Source organism: Tachypleus tridentatus, chromosome 13 (assembly GCF_004210375.1).
Source record: "Tachypleus tridentatus isolate NWPU-2018 chromosome 13, ASM421037v1, whole genome shotgun sequence".
Lineage (NCBI taxonomy): Eukaryota > Metazoa > Arthropoda > Merostomata > Xiphosura > Limulidae > Tachypleus > Tachypleus tridentatus.
In genome coordinates this window covers 166,489,242-166,515,249 of record NC_134837.1, presented here as the reverse complement: position 1 = coordinate 166,515,249, position 26,008 = coordinate 166,489,242, and the positions used below count along the sequence as shown (strand labels likewise).

Here is a 26,008-nt window from a genome sequence, read left to right as displayed (position 1 = left end):
ATGATTGAAAGAGCGAGCATGTTTAGTGTGACTGGGATTTTAACCCGCGACCCTCAAATTACGAGTCGAGTGCCTTAACCACCTGGCCATGCCGGGCCCCACTGTGAATTCCAACTTTATATATATATGTGTGTGTGTGTATAGAAAGCGGCATCAAATATACTGGCTTTCTTTTTAACATGACATATTGTATTAGCACCAGAATACACAAATCTGGTTAAAGAAAATCGAAAATTCATCAACTCTTGAAGACCTTCGACGGCCACATGATCACCTTGAAACAGGTTCTTATAAAAATATTTCAATCAACATTCTTGTCTTCAACTACCTGCACTGAATTATTAATTACACTATGTATCAAAATTTTTACTCTTTCTTGTTCCTGGGCAGAAAGTGTTATTTCCCAATTGTTTATGCCTAAAGTAAAAAACAAAAGACCTATATTTTTCTTCAAACATTGCTTTTGTCACCTCGGTAAAGAAATTTTCAATTTTACCCATTTTTCAGAACATTTCAGGTGAATTGAGTGCTGAAGCAATTGAAATAGCCTGTAACCCGGACGAGTGGAGACTCGTCATTGAACTCATCCAGAAGCCTCAAAGCTGAGCTGCTCCATAACGGGAATAAGTATCCGTCTCTTCCCCTGGCTTATTCGGTGCACTTCAAAGAGAAATACAACAGCATCAAGACCTTGCTAGAAGCCTTGAAGTATAATGAATATGGCTGGGAGGTTATCAGATACTTCAAAATGGTGACATTCCTGATGGGTCTCCAAGGAGCATTTACCAAGTTTCCCTGTTATTTTTGCCTTTGGGACTACAGGGACACCGCAGCGTACTACAACAGGAAGTACTGAACACAATGGATCGAGTTCTCTGTGGGGAGGCACAATGTCAAGTGTGAGCCACTAGTGGACCTCCAGAAGGTGTTGTTCCCACCATTGCACATAAAATTGGATCTTATGAAACAATTTGTCACAGCTCTTGACAAGGAGTTTGCAGCCATCAAGTATCTTCGAGACTTCTTCCCTAAGCTGTCTGAGGCAAAGGTCAAAGCTGATGTCTTCGTTGGACCACAAATAAAGAATATCCTGGAGTGCACAGAATTCCCCAAGAAACTCAGTAAGAAAGAAAAAAGCTTGGGGCAGCTTTGCCCAAGATATACTGGACTTTGAATGCCCCTGACAAGGAGCGTATAACGAAAACATGATGGGAGACTACATTAAGGAGCTGATACGTGAAAGTGATTTATATTACAGTCGCAAATCTCAAAAACCTACTCACTTGTAAACATTTGTATACAAGTTTAGTATAAATACATGTAATTTTTGATTCATATGTTGTTTTATTCAGACCTTGTGTGAATGGAAATGTGCAAATTTGCCCGTTTTTACATAGAAAATAGGTTAATTTCTAAATTTTATTATCCAGGTCACAAAAGCAAAGGTTGAAGGGAATAATGGCCATTTTCTGTACTTTTACAACATAGGCAATTAAGAAATAACACATTCTATTCAATAACAAAATTTATGTTACATAGTATTATATCATCGTGTGATGGTGAAGTTTACTTACATAGAAGAGAACAATTAATTTTCTCAAGCAATAATTATTAAACTGGAAACATATGCTTACACCTAAACATCGTTCAAAACTGTACCTTTACCATTTGTAAGTGTGGTCTACATCTTGAAGAATATAAATGTGTAATAAGCACAAAGTTAGTTAGTCAGCTATCTGTGCTCTGCCCACTGTGGCTATCAGAAGGATGTTTATAGTTATTAATTTGATAGGTTATGTTTACACAAAGGAAATAAGTTTAATTACATTTTATTTTCTATAAGTTTAATAAGTTGCAATGAATTAAAATGTTGTTATTTTATGGAAAATGTACTGAAATGAAAGTTCATAACACTATTAGATGAAAAAGAATGCAAAAAGCTATTGGTCTAAAAGTGCTGAAAGTTAAACGTGGTTATATGTTTTAGGTATCGCACGTTTCTTGCTGATGGTGCACTGATATTGTTCGTTGATAATTAAGCATAATATAACACAATGGGCTGTCTGTGGTCTACCTACAATGGGTATCGAAAACCGGTTTCTAGCGATGTAAGCCCGAAGACATGCTGCGATGTCCCTGGGGGGCAATGCACTAGTAACAGACCATAAATAGCAAGGCATGTTGAAAATATAAAGACCTAGTTAAAGGTTAAAATACATGTTAACTTAAGAATAATATATTTTTAATGTGTTGTTTTTTTGTCAATATTTATATACGTATATGTGGTTATTTCTTTTAATAAAAAAGTTTATCAGTTTTATTTTAAATTATTATGTATAGCGATAAATTAAAATAATAACGTTTTCACAGTCTTTAATGCATGTATTATAAATTATTTCTCTTGTATGCTTGGTATTGACATCATTAATATTTACAAAGTATTGGCTCAAAAATTATAGGAACTTCTAGTTTCAGCTGTGAATCTGAAGTTCCCTTTTTATCATTTTCTTACATATGAAAGCTGTGTTATTTTTATACGAATAATCTCAATTTCTTTTATTGACTCACATATGATGGCCAGGTGGGTTAAGGCGTGCGACTCGTAATCCGAGGGTCGCGGGTTCGCATCCCTGTTGCGCCAAACATGCTCGCCCTTTTAGCCGTGGGGGCGTTATAATGTGACGGTCAATCCCACTATTCGTTGGTAAAAGAGTAACCCAAGAATTGGTGGTGGGTGGTGATGACTAGCTGCCTTCCCTCTAGTCTTACACTGCTAAATTAGGGACGGTTAACGCAGATAGCCCTCGAATAGCTTTGCGCGAAATTCAAAACAAATAAGACTCACATTGGAGAAAGAGGTCTCGATGTACCTGACCCTCCTGGGTATAAAAATTGTATATACCCAAATTTCAGAGAGAGAGACTCACATATGACAGTGTATCGTGTATTAATCATAATTAGAAGGTGTCACCTTTCAAGGTATCCGTTTGTAAAACATTAAAAAGATTAAATATTTCTACTACTTTACTTTGTATAATACGCCTTCATATTTACGTAACAATTGGGTTTCGCTTTTACTACCCTAGTGGCAAAGTGGCATTCTGCGGACTTAAACGCTAGAAACCGGCTTTCGATACCCTTACTGCGCAGAGCACAGATAGTCCCTTTCGTAGCTTTGTGCTTAACTGCAAATAAAGAGTTTTAATATCTTCTTTCATACCAAACCTTCCGTGGCTCAAAGGTATGTGGGTTTTGAAAAGCTAAAAATTTGTCTTCAATTGCTACGCTGGTGCCCCCGCTGGTACAGCGGCAAGTCTACGAACTCATCACATAGCTCGTAACGGCTTTGCTATAAAAAACACACACAACTACGCTGGAAAGAGCATTGTTAGCCTACTGTGAACTTTACGCTGAACAACAAAACTTCAAATTATCATACAAAAAACAAAAAAACTCACTGTTCTTGTATTAATAATCATTATGTAAAGATGACGGATAGTGCCAAATTGTATAAAACTTCGTTAATTTCTATATAACTAGAAATATTTGTGACTATTTTAACACTATTCGTCCATCTTTGTCTTTTTAATTCTTATCTTCCTCTTCTCAAATATTAAATAATCTGTCTTCTAACTTTTGTGTGAGCAGATTTTATTAGCTAAATGCGTTGTATTTTCAATATTATTTGCTCACACTAGAAGACTCAGCCAGAGATGAAGTTTTATTACATAAGGACCTAGACGAAGAATATTATAAACACTTTTCTCTACCGTTAGAGTTTATCCTAACTTTATGATTACTGAGGCAAACTTATATTTACTTTCCAAACTTCTTTTGTTTATTCATAATTTAGTGCACTAGATATAACTATTACTTTTGCAAGTAAGAATCAGTTTTTGGGTCAAGTACAAAGTAAGAACAGTGTGAGAATTACTGAAATAATGAATGGAACTAAAATACCGACGATATTAATATCGTAGCATAAAAACATGTCAGTTCTGTTTTGTTTTGATTTTTGTTGTTTTTTTACATCACACGCACCTTGTTTCTTCTCCAACATCCGACTCGATTGTGACGCCTAGAAAAGGACGCAGGTTGGCGGATTTCAGTCGGTTAACACAATTTCGAAACTCCCCAGGAGTCTCTCCCGCAACAAACTGATTGTAGAGTGTTGGCTTAACAAAGACTTTCAATAGAATGGGTCCACACATTTTCTGCATAACGTTCATGATCTGAAAAATTCATGTAATGTACATTAATCAAATATCCTGCGTCGTAACATGCTATTAAAAAGCAGTGACAAATGCATCACATTAGAAAAAGAGCAAAAAAAACAACAACCTACAAAACATGTTAACTGTGTACAGCTCTATATCAAGATAATAAATGTAGATATCCGGAAACGAAAACAAGTTTGAAAATATACACACGTAACTGGAGTTGTTTAACAACTCTTGCATATATCAGAAAATTTTATTTCACGAAACTCAAGAATGTATTTAACAGAAGTATTCACGAAAATTAATTTAAAACGATTTTACAGTTTTCAAGCAGATCTCAAAATCTCATTCTGTTAATTGTAACTCAAGAGAGAAAATTTGATCAACAGTAACTTTTTACAAAGTTTTCCTTTCTACAAACCTGCAAACTGTTGTCCACTAATTTCTGAAATCCACATAATCTTAAAACACATAAAGCACGAATTAACTCCCACGTTGATTTGTTTTGGAATGCAACGGCATGATTGCTGAAATCTGGCAACTGTATTGCGTTTGTAGAGCAACAAGATGGGGTAGTATTTGCTGTATGCTCAGGTGAGATATCTGTTTTTTGAAACCGAATAAATCTCGAATGTTGTCTACTTGTTTCATGAGATTCGAACTGAGAGAAAATTGATGTCCCTGTAGCCGTTAGTCGTTGATATTTTAAGGATAAGTGGGATTGTTGAATCCCAAAAGTACTGGTAGCTTGCTTTCGAGCGAACACATTTAACATATTCAAAGCCCGCATATTCAAAGGTTCAATATCTGATTTTATTAAAGCGTATAAAAATATTTAAAATGTGATAAAAAGATTACAATATATCGCTCACAAAGTAGATAAGGCCACTCCATTACATATTAAACGTTAAATGGATTAATTCACTAACTAGTCATCAGATTGAGCAGTAATTTGTCATGTGTCTGACTACATATCCTTGTACCTGCTTAATTTGATAAGGTTTCAGTCGTAGTTTAACTGGTTCGATCCGGTTCTGCTGAGAAGTGGTGTGTCTTTGCTTCATCCAATCGAATTTGATGTTAAAAGTTGCTAGTGACAGCATTTTTCAATTCACGCAAGAAATGAATGTAATATCACGTTTGGATGAAAGATGAACAGTTTAGTAAGCGACGCTTTTACTAGTAAACTGTACGAAAAACACGTACAAGTTTATCTTATAGTTTAGTGAATAAACGTTACTTTTATAAATGTTGATTCGTGTTTATTCATTGAGAGCACGTACAGAAAAAAAATATTCCTAACTACAGGTGGCAGCACATATCTCAATGTTCTTAACACTTTCACTTAATTTTAAGTTTTACACAAAGTTACAAATACTGTCAATCTGTTATTATAATCGTCACTTTATCTGGTTCATTTATCCATTGGTGCCAGTACAACATTATCTCTGAACCTTTCAAATGCATTTCTAGCAAGTGGCTTTGTAAGAATGTCAGCAGTCATACTGTTTGTGGGACAATATTCCAGTTTTACTGATCCGTTCTCCACACATTGGCGAATGAAGTGGTAACGAATATCAATGTGTTTTGTTCTTGCATGACCCACTGGATTCTGTGCCATGGCGATTGTTCCTTGGTTATCTTCCATGATACGAACAGGGTCATCAACTTCGGAACCTATTTCCTGCAGTAGTCTTTTCAACCATACTGCTTCCTGTGCTGCAAGACTCAAGGCTATATACTCTGCCTCTGAGGTGGACAGGGCCACCGTGGATTACTTTTTGCTAATCCAACTTACAGCTGCTCCTGCTTGAATGAAGATATTTCCTGATGTGAACTTCCTATCATCCAGGTATCCAGCAAAATCTGCATCTGAGTAACCAGTAATGACGTCTCCTGGTACCTTTTCAAACTTAAGACAAAGATCAGCTGTTCCTTTCAAGTAATGTAGGATTCTCTTTGCTGCTGTCAAATGTGCTGTGTTGGGCTGAGCACAATATTTCAATATTACTCCCACTGCATATGCAATATCTGATCTTGTTCCCATTGCAACATACAGAAGGCTGCCTACCAACGACTGGTACAAACTATGGTCAACCTGAGTGCTAACACCATCATCCTTTTAAACGTTTCACGTTTACACTCAGTCATTCCAAATTTCACCAGCATAGTTTGGATATACTGTGTTTTATTTAACCATACACAACCATTCTTTTCATTCTGAACAACACTGAGTCCAAGGATGTAATGGAGCTTTCCAAAGTTTTTCATGCGGAATTTTTCCTTCAGTGCTTCCTTTATAGTGATTATTTCATCATCGCTATCAGCAACCAAAATAATATCATCCACATATACTGCAACTATTGCTAGATTTTCACCCTTCCGTATGTAAACACATGGATCTGCTGAACTCTGAACAAATTCCAGTTCCATCATCTGTGCATGAAATGATTTGTTCCAACAGCGTGGTGACTGTTTTAATCCATACAGTGATTTTTTTCAGTTTACACACAAGGTTTTCCTTCCCTGGAACAGCGTAGCCTTCCGGTTGTTCCATGTATATCTCTTCATCCAGATTTCCATCCAGAAATGCAGTTATGACATTCATCTGGTGAATTTTCAAGTTGTTCTGCACAGCAAATGCAACCAAGGAGCGAAATGATGCACAGCGCACCACTGGGGAGAAGGTTTCCTCGTAATCCAGACCATAATTCTGCGAGTAACCTTTGGCCACCAGCCTACTCTTGAACCTCTCTACGTTTCCAGTATTTCCATACTTAACTTTGAATACCCACTTACAACCTGTAGGTTTTCTTCCATTTGGTAATTCCACCAGATCCCAGGTGTAATTTTATTGCAAAGACTCAAATTCCAGATCTGTGACTGTCTTCCACTCCTTTGCATTGTCACTTGACATTGCTTCACTTAATGTGCTTGGCTCTAACATACTGCATAAGTTTGCAGTGTGACAAACTGATTCATTTGCTGCTGCCATATCAGCATACTCATCATATCCATAGCGGATGGTAGGTTTCCTGTTTCTTACTGGTCGTTCAGCTTTATCTTTAGCTTTAACTTCTGTTTCTTGGTCCACTATCTGTTCACTTGATGAGATATACTCATTTGTCACAGGCTCTTAACCAAATTCTGTTTCATTAAAGATAACATCTCGTCGTATGAAAATCTTCCTGGATTTTTCATCATACAGTCGATATCCCTTGGTGCAATTATCATATCCAATTAAACGTATCTTCATAGACTTCATGTCTAATTTCTGTCTTGACGCATCTGGCACATGTGCAAGACATCCGAACACTTTCATGTGTTCTACATCTGGTTTCTTCCTATACCATCTCTCATATGGCATACTACCATCTTTTATTGCCGATGTGGATACTCTGTTACCCACATACACTGCAGTAGATACAGCTTCCGCCAAGTACATTCTTGGTTACTTAGCATGTGACAGCATGCTTCTTGCTGATTCCACACAAGTTCTGTTTCTTCTCTCAGCAACACCATTTTGTTCTGAACAATATGCTACTGACATCTCATGATGAATGCCTCTTGACTTCAAATATTGCTGGAACTCATTTGACGTATATTCTCCGCCATTATCTGTGCACAGGGTTTTTATGCGCTTTCCAGATTCATTTGAGTACAACTTCTCAAATTCCTTGAATTTCTCAAATACTTCTTACTTCTGTTTCAAGAAATACACTCTGCAGCATCTTGAGTAATCATCAATAAATTTAACAAAGTACTTGCTACCTCCAATAGATGGAGTTTGCATAGGACCACAGACATCACTGTGTACCAGTTGCAGTTTTCTCTTTGATCTGATTTCTCCCACTGACTTAAATGGCTTCCTGTACATTTATCTTCAGTGCATTCCTCACAGAAACTGGCTTCATAAGACTTCTGGAATTTGATTCCACTTACATTTCCACTCCTTACATGCCTCTGTAACTGTGAAACACTGACATGCACTAGTCGTTGATGCCATATATCCAAGCCATTCATGCTGCTGTTTGAGGCTACTGAGGCATTCTCAATAACACTGGTCTTACAGTCCAGTTGGTATAGACCATCATCCTTTCTTGTACCCATGCCATGGAGTTGTCCTGATTTACCTCGGATGTAACAGCGATTAACTCCAAACTACACAATATTTCCTTTTTCAGTACCAGCTCCTACTGAAAATAGATTGTTAGCTAATTTTGGTATATGAAAAACAGTCTGCATTGTGACATGCTTTGAATTACTGGCTTTAAGTGTCATTTCTAGTTTACAGTTTCCAACTCCAAGTGCTTCAACAGTTCTTCTATCACCACTCCTAACTTGCTGAGGTGTGGTAAACTTGTGATAATTTGATAATATGTTCCTCTGGTGTGTCATATGCCTAGACGCACCAGAATCCACCAACCATTCCCCATTTCCTATTTTTTTATCCTGGTTCGTTACAAAGACAATACCATTGTTTCCATCAGTATAATCTTCCGCCACATTAATATCCACATTCTTAGCTTTGTGGACCATTTCCTTCAGTGTTGGAGAATTGCGTTTTATATGTCCCTCTCTGCCACACTCGTAACACTTGAAGCTGTTACCCCTTTCTTTGTTTCTTGTGTTTCATGTGGTTTGAAGTTGCTACAAGTGGCTAATGAAGATGATGATGTTTCATTCGATGTGGTCTTTTTCTTCTTTTGTTCTTCATTAATCAGTGCATGTTGCACAAATTCTAATGAGTTATCAGTTTTGGTTTCCAGGACTGTTACAATTGTATTATAGCTTGCTGGCAGACTACCAAGTAAGGTAACAATCTGATCCTCTTCTGCAATTTCCGCCCCAACCGCAGCAAGCTGATCAGTTAATTCCTTCATTTGTTTCAAATGTTCCTGGACCGTCATGCTTTCTTTCATCTCACATCGAAAATACTTCTTTTTCAGGAATAGTTTATTGGCTAGTGTGTTCTTATCAAAGTGAGCACGCAGTACATTCCATGCTTCCTTAGGAGTTGTGCATGAGGTGACAAGATAGAGTTGTGCACCTTGAATATTCAGAACAATTGTTGAAAATGTTCTTTCCTTTTTCCTGTTGAAATCTGCCCTTGTTTGATCATTGGCTGTCTCTGCCAATACCTCTGTTTCAGTCACATGACCCCATAGGCCTTTTCTTCTCAATAAATGTTCCATTTGAAATTTTCACGTGGCCCAATTATTTTCTCCCAACTTATCAATTAATATTTTATCTTCCATTGTCAAACTATTTCAACCGCAACTGTAATATTCCTTTCTTTGATTTAGATCTATTTCTCCTTTTATATGACTTGAGAAAATAGAGTGTCAATCAATATTTTACTGAAAGATTTCACAATGGCTTCCAGACAAAGGAACGAATCACTCAGCACTTGTGATAAAGACGTACAAAAAAAAATCCTAACTACAGGTGGCAGCACTTATCTTAATATTCTTAACAATAAATACTGAACACAACGTTCATTTTTCGTCAAATCATTGCGGCAAATTAAAATTTCTACATATGTTTGATATAATGAGAACTTAAAAGGGAATTATTTATTTATTAAATTAGTTACATTAATTTAGCTTTCATTGTCAAACATGTAATAGGTATTGAGGTCATTGATTACTCTTGATAGCTCGGTATAAGTCAGTAACTGGAATCTGAACTAGTTTTATCAAGTTAAATAGTCAATCATTATCAGGAATATTCAAAATGTAATGAATAGTTTTAGGCACTTAAACATCATCATAAATATAAAAACGTCTTAGTTCATATCAGAATTAGAGTTCCAAATAATAATTTAAAAACTTTGGATGGTATGACAAATTTATAACACACCCGAAACTTACCTGTGACATAGTTTTCGTTATCACAGAAGAAAAGGAAACGACACATTCGGATTCTACATATAAAAAATAAAATAACTCATGTTGTTTTGAACTAAGCACAAAGCTACACAATGGGCTATCTGTGCTCTGCCCACAACGGGTATCGAAAGCCGGTTTTTAGCGTTGTAAGTCCGCACTGGAGGGTGAAATACCTCATGTAAATAAAACTGATTGCATTTTTCCACTTTATTTCTTATTTGTTTAATTTATAATAAGAATAAATATTTTGGTAATAAAAAATACAAAATAAGAAAATATTTTTTTATATGTAAAAACGGCTCGTTTGGGTTGAGAAAAAAATTTTTAAGGTAGTGGAGCGAACAATGTTTCGACCTTTTTCGGTCATCTTCAGGTTCACAAACCTGATTAAAATATTTTTTCGTGTGTGTGTGCCGTTTACTTGGCAGGGTTTCAAATTATATTTAAAGAAATAACCTTGATTTAAGTATGCTGGAACACATCTATAAATGTTTATATAGTAGTTTTTCTGTTTGTTTGTTTTTATTGTTTTTGCATTCTTCATCAGTTGCTACAAGTTATTTAAGTTTCTGAATTAATTATAGTAAGAATGAAGATGTATATGTTTGTGATATTTTACAAGTATGCTGAATATCAGTTGATGCCTCCTTAACAGTGGTGATTAGTTGTTTTTAAATGGTGCATTCCTATCCTATTTTACATGTTTTTAGTTACTCTATATGTAGATGAGTATACAGCTATGGATGTGGTGTATCCAGGGCTGGAGTGCTGCTAGATCACACCAGAGCACAACTTTGGCTCCTGAAATTGGAGCTGAGTCCACACACTTCAAAAGCTAAAAATATGTGTATAAAAATAGTTTATTTGTTTTCACCCGAAATTAAACGACTTTCTTATCCACACAGGCTGATTCAGTCACTTTAGAACTCAACTGACAAGAAGAATGACTGTTCGCTACTTTGTCTCTCACTCTACAGTTTGCGATAATTGCTCTTACGTTACCACGTGTGTTACTACAATTGTATCAACTTTGAACAATTGTCACCTATTCCTCAAAGTCCATACAGATGGGTTCAGTTACTGTAGGACGTCGTTTGAGAAGACAGATTCTTCTTATTATCTCTGGTAAACCATAAAACTCACTTCAAAATCTTGTCCGTTTCGGCCAAACTAACAGTCACGCATTCTAACTCCACTTTCGTTAACTTAACTTTTTCTCATTTAACATTTGTTGGTTACCACAGTTGTATCCATAACTTTAAATATGTATCTTTATATTTGTCAAAAGTTCACACTGACTGGTTCAATTTCTTAAGAAATTAGGTTTTCAGAATGAAATCTTTATCCTGATGGTGAGATCGTATATCTGACAAAATCTGGCAGGGTTTCGAAAATATAATATTCAGCACTACGTCACTGAATTTGTCTGGACTTTCAGAATACATCTGACATAGTACCACCTAAAAGTTGTCTCTGTAGACGCGCGTATATGTATGTGTATATTTATTGGACAACTGTTTGAACAATTGGATAAGAAATTATCTGGATATAAAAAGCATGGTGTTATTATAAATGACTATCAAACTGGATTAATGTCACGAGTGGCACACCTCAGGGCTTAGTATTAGTACCTTCGTTTCTTTTTTAGTTACATTTGTTTCGTACGACAAGCCTCGGATTTATTACATATTACGATTTCAAACAGTCTGATCTGAGTTAAATTGTAATATTAATTTAGAAGTTAATTAAATGTTGATATGTATTAAATTTATTATATTTGCCAACAAAATTGATAGACACAGTTTTCCTTCTTAATTTTGTTTAATATACAAACAACAATACAAATGTATAATAACGGCTATTACAAATAACGATTAATATACAAAACTTTTATTGAGTCTTCTATCTTGTCTGGAACTGAATATTATATCGACGGTTCACGACGAACAAATTAATTCTATGTTGATGTCGGTAAGTTCATTTTTCACAGAAAAGATGCGCACTAACCTCACACATCCAAAGTTAATTCACTGAAGTTAAGCGATTTGTAATGTTCGAAATCTATTAACGTTCCTCATCAAGTATCTGCACCTTCCCGATTAATAAGCATTATACTCATTATCCGCATGTTGTGAAAACTATTTTTATAAGGTTCTCGAAAGATCAGATGACAACAATGTAAAACATATACGGTTGATTCTTACACTTGAGAATCTTCTACAAATTTAGAGAACAGGCGGGACTTTTGCAATAAACATTTAACAATACGAGTTAGATACTTTTTAAATATATATTAAACTGAAACAAACATATATATATATTAAAATAAATATATAATATTAAATCCATTACAAGCTATCCAAGCAATGTACTACTGCTAGTGGCAAGGCAAATATAATTTTAGACTTACATAGAAATATTAAATACCACCTTAAAACGATTATAACAGTCTTATATAAGTTACTGTGTGTAGTTACCTTTCAAAACTTGGTTTATTTTATTACGACATATCTATGTTTAAGATTAATGTTTTAGATATTTGAACATATCTGCAGTGTATATACAAGTGTTTTCATCATGTATAGGGTTAAGGTTTACATTTGATACACTGTAAGTATATCTAGATTAATGTTTTAGATATTTGAACATATCTGCAGTGTATATACAAGTGTTTTCATCATGTATAGGGTTAAGGTTTACATTTGATACACTGTAAATATATCTAGATTAAGGTTTTAGATATTTGAACATATCTGCAGTGTATATACAAGTGTTTTCATCATGTATAGGGTTAAGGTTTACATTTGATACACTGTAAATATATCTAGATTAAGGTTTTTGAAAAGTTGTATTTCATGTCTGCAAAACTTACTGTTAGAATATTTTATTTATGTACTGGTTATTCTATGCGTATTTTAGACCCCCCCTCCTAAGAGGGTTTATCATTTCTAGAGGTAGTATAGAGGAATTATATTACGTTTTGATTTACTACTTACTCTGATGTCTTTGTCTTGTTTAGTTCAGAATTGCTGAGTAGATAATTTTGCGTGGGAAGGCACCAGGTAAATAACGTTTGATCTGGCTAACTTACTTTTAGATACAGGCCTTTTTGGTAACCATTTCACATAGTTATAGGAAAAGCACATTTTACAATGGCTTTCTTTAATGTTATTAAAATTAGTGTGAAGCCATACGTTATTACTCACTGTTACGTATTATAAGTAATCTCGGATAAGTCTCCGATTTATTATATTATGAAATAAAATTTCAAGTAGCCGAAAATTTGAATTTTGACATTAATTGAATTTCGATATGTAACAAATTTATATTAACCAACAAGATTGATACACAAAATTTTCTTTCTTGACACAAACTTATTTTAATATACAGACAGTAGAATTTATAATAACAGTTATTACAAAGAGTTAATACAAATAATTATTTATATACACAAATTTTACAAACTCACAAACAATATTCAGTCTTCTGTCTATGAAAATGTCTTTTTCATAAGTACGCAAGAAACCCAATACTATAAATGAACAGCCTGCAGTTCGATTAGTTGCAACAATTAGAAATGACCTTGAGCAAACATATGCGCACACGCGAAGACGTACGTTGTGTAAACATCTAAGAATGCGACGTGCTAGAGCAGTGGTTCCTAAACTTTTTCAGCTTGTTACCCAATTTAACATGCCACATTAAGCATGTTACCCCTTTCACAAAATGTTTTCAACATTGATATATATGGCTAAATTAAACTAGAGATATATTGCACTTTATTTATTACACTTTATTTATTTACAAATTATTTATATAATTTATTTACACTGAATTACACTTTTAATTATTGTATTTGATCATTGTGCATTTCTAATGAATATTGCCAAAGATGTCAAGAACATCAGTGGGATGGATGGAGTTGCATACTTGAAGCTAGTTTAGGAATTCTTGGCTTTGTGGTTGAAAGTGCCAGCCTGGCATCGTTTGCAACATTCAAGCAAGTCCTCTTTTTTGTTTTCATCCCCAGCACGGTTGAGAACCCCTTCTCGCACAGATACGTTGTTGAGAATGATACCAACAACTTCAAGGCTCTCTTGGACAGAGTTGGCGAGTCAGCTAGTTGTGAAATCCAAAAGGAATCTGCATTTTGGTTTTGGAATTTCACTTTCAAGGCTTCATTTGCTATCATTGTGATCCACTCCTCCTTTGCAGGGAAATCATCATCATGAATGGCCTCATCAGGTACAGAAAAGGGATGAATGATCCACTGAAGACTGGCTGTTTTTAGGTCACTCTCTGGAAAGTAGTGCTGCATGCTTGTTTCAAGCCCCTTCAAATGGTCGCTCATCTCTTTGTTGATGGTCTGTAAAAGTGATCCAGTATCATAACTATTCTCCTCAACAAACTGGTCTAGGGTGGAAACTGAGCGATCACTCCTTTCTCCAAGCGTCGAATCCAGAGTCTCAGTTTTCCCAGAAATGCAGTCACAGTGTGATGGGCATCAATGACAGTCGTGTTTTGGCCCTGGAGTTGCAGATTATCACTGTTCAGCTCCGCAAATATGTCATCCAAGTAACAAAGTCGAGCAAGCCACTCCTTATCAGTGAACTTGGTAGCAAAAGGAGATTCTTCTTGTTTCAGAAATTTCTGAAGAGCCGTTCGGAGCTCAATGACTCGACGTACAACCTTGCCTCGTGACAACCAGCGAACATCGGTATGGTAGAGCAGAACTTGATACTGCTCTCCCATTTCCTTGCACAGCTCCCTGAATATGCGCGAATTCACATCCCTGGACTTGATAAAATTGACGATTTTCAACACGTCTTCAAACACTAATTTCAGATTACCAGGCAGGCTTTTTGATCCAAGAGAGTACCGATGAATGATGCAATGATCTACAGAAATTTCTGGATTCACAGCTTGTATGAGGCCCAGTAATCCACGATTACGACCCATCATCGACGGTGCTCCATCGACGGAGACCTAGATTAAAAAAGAAAAACTATTATAGATTGCGTCAGTTAGTCATTCTTACTTATCTTTTGCGTTATAATTATATGGTTTTAATTTAATTTAATTTATTTTGGTACTTTAGTATTTCAGTACGACAGGCACGATACTTTTTTGTGAATTATGTATAAAATATTAGCTACACTACAGCTGCTTGCACAATAAATAAAACTATATGACTATATGCCATGTAATTCATTGTATTTATACTAATCTAGACTTTATATAAACATCTCTCCCTACCTGTTGAACGCTGTTCCAATCAAATCCATTCGTGGTAAAGAAACTGTTGATGATATTGAAGATATCTTCTCCCTTCGTGGTTGTCAGCAGATCTTCGCATAATAGGAACTCTTCTTTGATCTTGTCCTGGTGGACGTAACGAACGAACCCAAGGAGAACAGCACAACTGGTTACGTCACACGATTCATCAAATTCCAAGAAGAATTTGCTATATGAGCTTTCCTTGATCTCTGTTGTAACTTGGGACAGAATATCTGATGCCATGTCATCGACTCGTCGGCGGATTGTGTTGTTTGATAGAGATATGACACTCAGTTTCTTCGCTTGATCCTCCCCACATACCTTGCTTACCATCTCGTATGCACAAGGCATAATCAGATTCTCTGCAATGGTGTGGCATTTTTGTTGTTCGGCAACTTTATATGCAACAAAGTAAGATGCTTCGACCGCAGCTTGAAGCTTTTGGGCTTGAATTCCAGATGGACCGAACTGGATATTCTTCAGTGCTACAGCCCGGCGCTGAAAATAAGCCTGATCTTCATTTTGAAGATTTGGATGGCACTTCTGGAGGTGAGCTGAGAGTTTTGATGGCTTGAGGCTTTCATTTGTCAACACTTTGTGACATACTACACATTGTGGCCGATCCTCTCCACCAGAAGGTACATTCACAAAGCCATAGCGAAGAAAGGCGTCAGAGTAGGTGCGCTTTTTAGACATTTTATTCTTTAATCTGCAGAAAAGGAAAAAGAAAAACTGCATAAAAAAGTGTGAACAATGTGAACTTATTATTTATTTTTTCATGGCATTCTAGATAGCATTAAAAGAGCTTATTCAGCATAGGAATGATGTAATAGTAGTTAAATACTAACTATACTGCACAGGGCAGTACACATACATACCAGGTTTTGTCTACCTCGGCTGATGCTCACATAGAAACTGACAGTGTGAAATAGAGGCAACCTCAGGCAGTGAGTGACGCGTACTGGACACGTCGATGAGTCATCAGGGTTACTGAGTGACTTGTGTTCTGAAGCATACTTGTCAAAATACTTTTAGGTTACCACACACTTAGACACAGATTTTTTCTTTTCTACTACTGTATATTAGTTTTTGATGTTTATTGTTATTTGGTTTAACTTTATTACATACTTAAAATAGGTTTAATTTACAACTTTACATACTAAGACTAAGTTAACATTAATCCTAATACCAGCTACCTCAATGTTTTCTTGATTTTCAGAATTTTAACTTTTTTTCTGTCACCCCTCCATTACCCCCGATAAATTGTTAAATTACCCCAAGGGGGTAATTTACCCCCAGTTTGGGAACCACTGTGCTAGAGTATGGGCAAGGAGTGTTTGGTCGGCTGTGATTATAAGACGACCACGAATACTACAACCTGATAATCCAAAAACAACACCTTATAATCATCCCAATACAGTATTACTGCTGGCAAGTCAGACAATAACTGCAGACAGTTACACTCTTAGACTGTACATCTCTCGCTATTTATAAAAGTAACTACGTAAATTATGGGCTTTTATGTGCTCGGAAGCTGAGGTTTAGTGTTATACTTAAGTTCATTTTGTGGCTCAGATTTCGTGTGTAATATCACTTGTGTTCTCGTTTTCATCAAATTCTGTTGTAGCTTTTGATTAAAAGTTTTTGTGCGATTACCAATCTCTGTAAGTATTCAAAAAGACCTGTTGGTTTCTGTTGAATCATCTTTGCTTAGTTTTCTGTTCCTAGGAAAACTTTTAAAAGTATTCACTTAGTGTTAGGCGTTTGTCTTTCACAAATGAGTATTTAACTTTCATTTGCTTCTGTTTCTATTTTCCTTGAAGTGATTTAAATTTTGCTTTTGTTCTGATTTATCTTCAACTTAAATCCTTCATTACTCTTGTCAGTTCAAGACACATACACAGATCATGAGCCCAGTTGTACTGTCTTTCAGTGAATTGTATTGCATTATAATTTGTGTTTTTCTCACGTTAAACATTAGTTATTTATGTTTACACTTTGGTGTCTTGCTTCTTTCCTCTCGCGATCTTCACGGTGAAGCAAAACGGACTACAAATACCACAAGTATTGAATGGTATTAAAACAGACTACAAATACCACAAATATTGAATGGTATTAAAACAGACTACAAATACCACAAGTATTGAATAGTATTAACACTGACTATAAATACCACAAGTATTGAATGGTATTAAAACAGACTACAAATATCACAAGTATTGAATGGTATTAAAACGGACTACAAACACCACAAGTATTGAATAGTATTAAAACGAACTACAAATGCCACAAGTATTAAATAGTATTAAAACGAACTACAAATGCCAAAAGTATTGAATAGTATTAAAACGGACTACAAATACTAAAAGTATTGAATAGTATTTTATTAAAAATCGCAAAAAAGTACTCTAGCGCTAGATGTTTAATAGTTCCAAATTTTAAGATGAAAATCATGCTAACTGTATGTATTGTTTTACCATATATCTCTAGATATATGTTTGGTCGTTGTACGACTTGGAAGTGTTAGATTATATTCAGGCCTAACCACATTCTTTTCCACCTGTCCATTTCTTATTTAAAATCAGCGGCACCTAAAAATAACGCTTCAGATCTGTCTTCTTTTCCCGCAGGCCACTCACTACCAAAACGGTTTACTTCAGTCTCAATTGGGCTGAACAATGATTAGCAAAACACTCTCTGAATCGCTGTTTATATACGTAGCACAATATTCTAATATTTAAAGTGGAGTCGTAAGCAATCTTGATTTTGTGCGATGTACTTTATTTTTTTTTTCACATAATGCTTTGAAATTTGTTAGTTTCTAATGCTTAGCCAGCTTTTGGCGTTCAAGTTATTAATGATGAAACATGTAATTCTGTTGAATACTATGTAACATAAAACAGATTATTAGTTTTGTACAAATATTTATCAATATTATTGTACTGATAATAAATTACTACAGTTAAAAAATGAAAAAAAAACACTTTCTTTTAACTGTTGAAGACTGGATAAGTAAAACGTATTCACAAGATTTAATTATGTTCACCATCTATGAGAAAAATAATTTTATTGAAATTTTTATTTTAAAATAAGTGTCATCACAGAGTAAATTTTATTCAAGTATTTCTTTGTAGTGTGTGTGTGTGTTTTCTTATAGCAAAGCCACATCGGGCCATCTGCTCAGCCCAACGAGGGAAGTCGGACCCCTGATTGTAACGTTGTCAATCCGGAGACATACCGCTGTACTAGCGGGGGGCATTTCTTTGTAGACGTACTTATAAATAAAAGCGCCTTGTTTTCTGTTGCAACACTCAAAAGATTTTCACTGTAGAAAAACAAATACTTTTTTTTGTAAATTTGTTTTTGATTGTTTCATATTTGAAACTTCTACTTTTTAAAACTCAAATGTATCATTTTTATGGAAATTTCAATTGTTTAATTTATTAGTTTGTTTTTAATTTCGATCAAAGCTACTAGAGGGCTATCTGCACTAGCCGTCCCTAATTTAGTAGTGTAAGACTAGAGGGAAGGCAGCTAGCTAATCATCACCACCCACCGTCAACTCTTGGGCTACTCTTTTACCAACGAATAGTGGGATTGACCGTCACATTATACCGGCTGAAATGGCGAGTATGTTTGGTGTGACGGGGATTCGAACCCGCGACCCTCGAATTACGAGTCGCACGCCTTAACCCATCTGATCATGCCGGGCCTTAATTTACTAATCAGACTAGCTATAAAAACACTACCTAACTGCGACTGGTAATGATTAGTGCGGTAATTTCCGAGATCCGAGTTTTGAACTTATGCATTGTAAGTTCCATTATAATAAGACGAACGGTGGTAGACTACAACATTCTTGAAATAAACATAAAGTGCACAAAATATACACGGGAATCTCTCAGCCACTGGACTAGCATAAAATTTATAATAAAAGATCCAATTCTACCCTCTTCCCCCCAAAAAAGGCTCACTCCTGTGGCCATAAATATTTCTGATTTAGTTGCACGTGGCTCGTGACCGTGTATTGTGTGCTTCCTCTAAATCTGAACTCAAAACACTAAAAACGCAGTGTTGTTGATAAGAAAAACCAGAAAAACTTCCTATCCAACACTGTATTCGTACACTGTATTTTAAGCCTTGTAAGACGTTACATCGTGGAAGACGCACCCTAATTTTGGAAAGACAATTCTAAGGAAAAAATATTTTTGACTCAGCAACCAGCACCTTGATGCAGCCTTGACTTTTTTCCAACGTACTGAATAAATACAGTCAAATACTTCATATTCTTCACAATATATCAAAGTATATTTAACTAATACGTTAAATTGAATGTTTTATACTCTTGCAAAAATACTTGTAATTGAGAAGTAATTAGATTACGATCTGTATGAAAGGCCGTTTCAAGTAAACCCTAAGCTAACCTCCTGCCTTAGACCATCACTTTTGTCTTGGAAGACTTATGGGGATTTTTCAAGGTATTTCTAAAGAAAAGAGTGCGTCTTACAAGGCATAAAATACTGTAAGCTTCTAGAACTTGTTACAAAACCTTTATTATGCGCACGCGCAAAACTACCACTGACGTAGCACTATGCCTACCTCACAATTCAAACGATTTCCGCATTTTTAACCGCGAATGAGCGGCTCATATAATGGCTCTAAGTGTTTTGTTGTTGTTGATGGTGGTGGTGATTGGTTTTGTTGTTTTGAATTAAGCACAAAGCTACACAATGGGCTATCTGTGCTCTGCCCACCACGGGTATCGAAACCCGGTTTTTAGCATTGTAAGTCCTCAGACATACCGCTAAGCCACTGGGGGGCCCGCGTGTCGAGTGTCTTGAACACTACGCTTCTTTGAAAGTTGTTTCGTTATTTATATTAACACTGTTGGAGAAGGATATGGTATATATTAAGTTCAAACATCACAGTTTTTGTTAATTTTTAAAATAAGTAATCCAGTTAAAACTATAAATTCACTTGAGAATTTATAGTTGTACTTGCTCTTGTAAGTTTTGTTTTGGAAACCTTTTGTATACAAAGTCATATAGTCTATAAAGTTTTTTTACGCAAAGTATTGGTTTCTCTTTAATAGAAGTGAAAAGTTTATTCCTTAATAAATTAAATATTTTATTTAAAATGGTGTGTGTGTGTTTTTACTCTTAAAATCAAAGCCACGTCAGGCTATCTGTTGAATTAACCGATGGGAATCGAACCCCTCATTTTAGCTTTATAAGTCCGTAGACTTACCGCTCTACAGTGGGGAACATTTAAAACGGTAATTGCTAGTTTTTTACGACTTATTTTAAGCTAACGCATCATCATTCCCCGCTGGTACAGCGTTAAGTCTACGGACTTACAACGATAAAATCAACGATTCGATTCCTGTCGGTGAACTCAGCAGATAGCCCAATGTGGCTTTACTATAAGAAAAACACACCCACACACGCTAACGCAACATGTGTTCCAAGATTCCAATCACGTAACTCAAAAATACAGTTAATTTAGTTTAATCATACTTGATATAAACAAAATTGCTTATTTGTAATAGAAGAGAAAATAGTAATAAAAGAGTCGAGCAACCCATGTATTTCCTCTACACACCATCATAGTGAAGAAACAGAACACAAGCTTATCAAATTTCAATATTCTATGAAAGACCAACACAGATCTGGAATTACTAATTAAATAGACTCTCTACATCGAACAACTTTCGCCAACACCAAGTAACATGCAATCTTTATTTGAATTACACATTTTCAAATGTGCAGTCCAAAATGCATATCTGTGTCCCCTTCTGTTATAAATAAAACAATACTAAACTGTATATTAAATACTGTTGTCCTTTTTTATTTTTCCTTTGAACACATCTTGGTTTAGTCTTTACGGAATCACAGCTTTTCAGTCGGTTATTTTATTATGATCATATCCATATTTATTTATACAACGATAAGATTGCTTACGCAATCACTCTTACGTTCATGAAACTCACACTGGAATGTAAATGGTTTGTGAAAATAAAGTAACTTTTACAAAATAAAAGTTTTTGGATCATGTTTTGCTGACATACACTGATCTCACTAAAAGAACAGTCGATTTCTTAAGATATTTACAAACGGTATGAAAACTTAAGATTAAATTTGTTTTTGAATTTCGCGCAGAGCCACACGAGGGCTATCTGTGCTAGCTGTTCCTAATTTTGCGGTGTCAGACTAGAGGGAAGGCAGCCACTCATCGCCACTACTCTTTTACCAACACACAGTGGGATTGACCGTCACATATAACGGCCCCACGGATGAAAGGGCGAGCATCTTTGGTGTGACGGGAATTCGAATCCATGACCTTCAGATTGCGAATCGAGTGCCTTAACTACCTGACCATGCCGGGCCAAAAAAAAATTAGTCTAGTGCTGACAAAAGAAATGGTAAAAGAGAGTGAATAGTTGGGAAACGTTACTTTAATAGCATGAGCAGAAAAGGCACAATTACAAATTATCGTAAGAAAGTGTTTAATATTATTCAAATCAGTGTGAAATAGCTCATTATTACTCACTAATCTATAATTACACTTAACTAAAATTTTAATCCTGTTTTCTATGTAAGACAGGGGTGCAATGACATAGAAATAAATGCATATTCCTGTTAACGTACGTTTACGAGAAGAAGGTATAGTTAACATATGTTCTTTATTCTCACTTCACCAGTAAATTAAACTTTATCATGACGTTACTTTAAATATGTCACAGAGTTCTCAGCTTGTTGACTTATTTTAACAAAGGTAACTGGTTATTTTATCATCATATGTTTTATAATAACAGGATTTGAATACAGTTTTGCACTTTCTTAACCACTGCTTCATACGAAAACAGAAAAAAAAAGTAACAAATCTAGTTTGCATATCTAACAACAAATACATTTGCTATTTATTGGAGGTATTGAATAAGTGACGATGCATGGAGTCTTAATACTGAATTTAAAACCTGATCAGTGTGTGTGTTTTCTTATTGCAAGGCCACAGCCGATTATCTGCTGTATCCACCGAGGGGAATCGAGCCCCTGATTTTAGCGTTGAAAATCTGAAGGCTTATCGCTGTTCCAGCCGGTGACGACGTGGTCAGAATCCGTAGCATGATTAATATGATTGATTATCATCAAATATTCGTGAAGTACAGAAAATTTGAATATCATGGAAAGCTTGTGATTTCGGCATTGGAATCTATAAACTGCCAAAACTTTCTGGAATGCACATTGGAGATCAGCGAACTTACCAGGATCCAACTTTTAAAAACAGATGTGATCAAACTGAAGTGCAGAAGTTTTATTTGTTTTCTTTTAGCAAAGCCACATCGGGCTATCTGTTGAGTCCACCGAGGGAAATCGAACCCCTGATTTTGGCGTTGTAAGTCCGTAGATTTACCGCTGTGCCAGCGTGGAACCAGAAGTTTTATTGTCTAGAAGCTTCTACAGTTATATGACAATATATAAATGTCTCTAAAATTGGCGCTAATTAATACCTTCTGCAGAGGCCTAACCGACTGTCGAGCTTTTAGAAAACTTAGAATTGTGTGTGATGGTTTAAAAAAAAAAACGTTGGAAGCGTATTTGACGGTGAAATTGGGCTTGTTAAGACATATTGTGGCCTGGCATGGCCAAGCGCGTAAGGCGTGCGACTCGTAATCCGAGGTTCGCGCCCGCGTCGCGCCAAACATGCTCGCCCTCCCAGCCGTGGGGTCATTATAATGTGACGGTCAATCCCACTATTCGTTGATAAAAGAGTAGCCCTAGAGTTGGCGGTGGGTGGTGATGACTAGCTGCCTTCCCTCTAGTCTTACACTGCTAAATTAAGGACGGCTCGGTGCAGTGGGCTAACAACCTACTCATTTATATACTTGTTGAAGAATCCGCAAGCGATTGCGGCCCTATGTTCCTAGATGGAATTTAATGGTGATAACTAACTAACTAACTAAGACATATTGTATTACGTAACTCTCGAACATGACTAGATCAGTTAATTTTTAGTATTTTTGTGATTGCGTCAATATCGCTTCATAATTGTGTAAATATTGTCACTGTAAAATTATTCTTATTGTGATTTATAACTTTGTGAATAAGTATAGGTTTCTCAACAGGTAAAATCTATTGTAACACTGAAGCATACAATATCATAAACACAAAAAAAATCTAGTTTACAGTGGATTATATGGTATGTAGGTCAGAAGCAAAATATATGACATTCTCCATTTAAAGTTTCCGTCTTACAATGCTTCCTGGGATATATACTCTGCTTAGATTCATCATGGCAGTTCGAATAAATCATGTAAATTATCCTGGAATTGCACGTATCATGCAAACAAGAATATTAAGGTGTGTACCTGTAACATCAGTGATTTGATTTATTTTGTTGTTGCATATGCAAGACTGTTCGGTTTAGGAGTTATTATTTAGTGATCTAATGTTTAATAATTATTTAGTTTTCTTAACAAGTGTTAAAAGTGTTAATTATTTTAAAATTGATATATATATGACAATTTTCATTACATAATTTTGTACAAGTCGTACAGAGTTACATATGGAGTTTAACTTGTTCTAGTCTATTGTAATATTGGTGATGTCATGTTACTAGAAGCTTCTACATTTTTCTTGTTGAATCTAATTTTGTCGTTGCGAGAGAGCTATATTTTCCTGTCACGTGTGATAAATGCGTGCAGGTGAAAGAAGTTAAATTACTGAAAGTAAAAGTTAAGTTAAACTAATTGTTAGTTTAGATATAATGGGCACTTCTTGAAGTTAGTTTCACAGCTCACGATGTACAAATAAAGTAGCAGAGAATACTTTGTCTTGTCACAGAATAATTGAACCAGCCTGTTTAGACTTGAACGAAAAGCAGTTATTTAAAGCTTTGAATACAACTGTAGCAAGTAACCAACAGATGAAGTGGCGATTACAGAGTATAATAATTTCAGATTGTATTGTAGTAACAAAGAAAGATATATACGTGTTGTGAGTTGGGTTCTAACGCTGAACCAGTCTGCGTGGACTTTTGACATAAAATAAATTATTTAAATCAAAGGATATGATTCTTATAACTCATTAATTGCAGTGTGATAACAGAGAAGAAATATTTTTTGTCAGTTGGGTTCTGAAATAAATGAACAAGCATGTGTCGACTTTTAACAAAAAATATTCAAACTCTAGATTCAGCTGTGATAAACAATAGTGTAAAGAATTTTTTGTACGCTTGTATATTACTTGGTTTAAACATATTTTAAAACGATTGTGTGCTGTCTACATAAATGACTCAAGGAATACAAATTCACAAAAATAGCTTCCACACCTACTTGTGCTGTGCGATAGCACCATTATTTGTCTTATATAAGATCAGTTAATAGCAATTATGAAAAGCACTAGCATTCTCATATGCTTCCTTATAAAAAGAATGTGCAAGTTGTAGCTGCCATATACAATATACAGCGGATATTGTTTTATGTGGCTATATATTATTTATGCAGAGAAAAAAATGGCATCCATGTTTTCACACCCAGCTCTTGAACACAGAATGCATCCCTAAATCTTTTGTCCACAGTAAGAATTTCATTTGGCTGTATTCGAACATAAATACTTAACATTATTCCAGAGTACGTGATAAGTAATTACTGCATCACTGTTTCACCCATGAATTAGATATGGGCCATAGCCAAACAGTCTACCATGCATCACTGTTTGTTTGTACCGAAACTTTGCCTTTTGAGCGTACACTTATGCCATCGAGAACAAGGATGGTACCATAAAAAGAATTCCATAGAAAAGGGCAAACATATATAAATTCTTGATATTACATATATCCAAACCAAGAATTGTGGACAAAATTATCTTAAATAAGTTAGTATAGAACTTATAAGGATAATCCTAAAAAACGTTTTTACACAGTAGCGTTTCTCCAAAATGAAATCACTGAAAATATATAATCAAACTAAGACTTCGTCACAATGCAGCCATATCAAAGCATTCACTGCCAATCAACTTGTTTTACCTGATCTCTTTGCTGTTGCAAGTGCGTAACCTTAAAAGTTAGTCACATCTGTTCTGTTATCATTGGTATGATGTTTTATCTTTTCAAATAGTACTAAACAGAATCGAACACAAGTACTTCCTGTTCACGTAAACTTTTGCAACACTGAGTTCCAGCGAGGACGACAATATCGTGCATAACAAATACCTAGTATAGCACTTAAAGTATTACGTCAGTAAACTACGTTTTGATCAGGTGACACACTTGAAATGAATATTGCTCACTAACCTAATTTTCATCCTTAAACACTTATGGTTTGTAATTCTGATTTTCTCGAGAATGCAACTGGAAAGATGCGACAGAGGAATGAAGTTTGTATCAACTTTTCACTATCATTAAGAAGGGGATCACATTCTTTAAGAGATTTGATAAACCTCATAATTTTAACAGGAATTTTCTTCTGTTATTTAAGGTATTTCCCCAATTCACAGTTACGTAGTCCTGAGAATTTATTTCATTATGACCACACTTTTTTTCATGTTTACATTCTTATTAGGCCCTGCAGGGCACTCGACTCGTAACCTGAGGGTCGCGGGTTCGAATCCCTGTCACACC

The 26,008-nt window shown here is 35.4% G+C and overlaps 1 protein-coding gene and 1 long non-coding RNA gene across 5 annotated transcripts in view; one reads left to right on the top strand and one right to left on the bottom strand.

Moving 5' to 3' along the window:
• Positions 1–25,570, bottom strand: part of LOC143238143 (hydroxyproline dehydrogenase-like) — a 43,538-nt gene extending 17,968 nt beyond the window's left edge. Inside the window, exons 1-3 of one of the 4 annotated variants that reach the window (XM_076478114.1) lie at positions 25,415–25,549; positions 10,094–10,146; positions 4,042–4,232 (exon numbers count right to left, since the gene is read on the bottom strand). In XM_076478114.1, coding sequence (XP_076334229.1) covers positions 4,042–4,232; positions 10,094–10,102 — 200 coding nt within the window. In that variant the 5' untranslated portion in view covers positions 10,103–10,146; positions 25,415–25,549. Of the gene's footprint in view, positions 1–4,041; positions 4,233–4,641; positions 5,398–10,093; positions 10,147–25,414 lie in introns of those variants that run through there. The other 3 variants (XM_076478115.1, XM_076478113.1, XM_076478112.1) reach the window with 3 other exon arrangements.
• Positions 11,025–20,459, top strand: LOC143238145 (uncharacterized). The gene is made up of 2 exons (XR_013020429.1): positions 11,025–11,236; positions 18,546–20,459. It is a non-coding gene; the product is annotated as an uncharacterized LOC143238145 (long non-coding RNA).
• Positions 25,571–26,008: the final 438 nt, after the last annotated feature.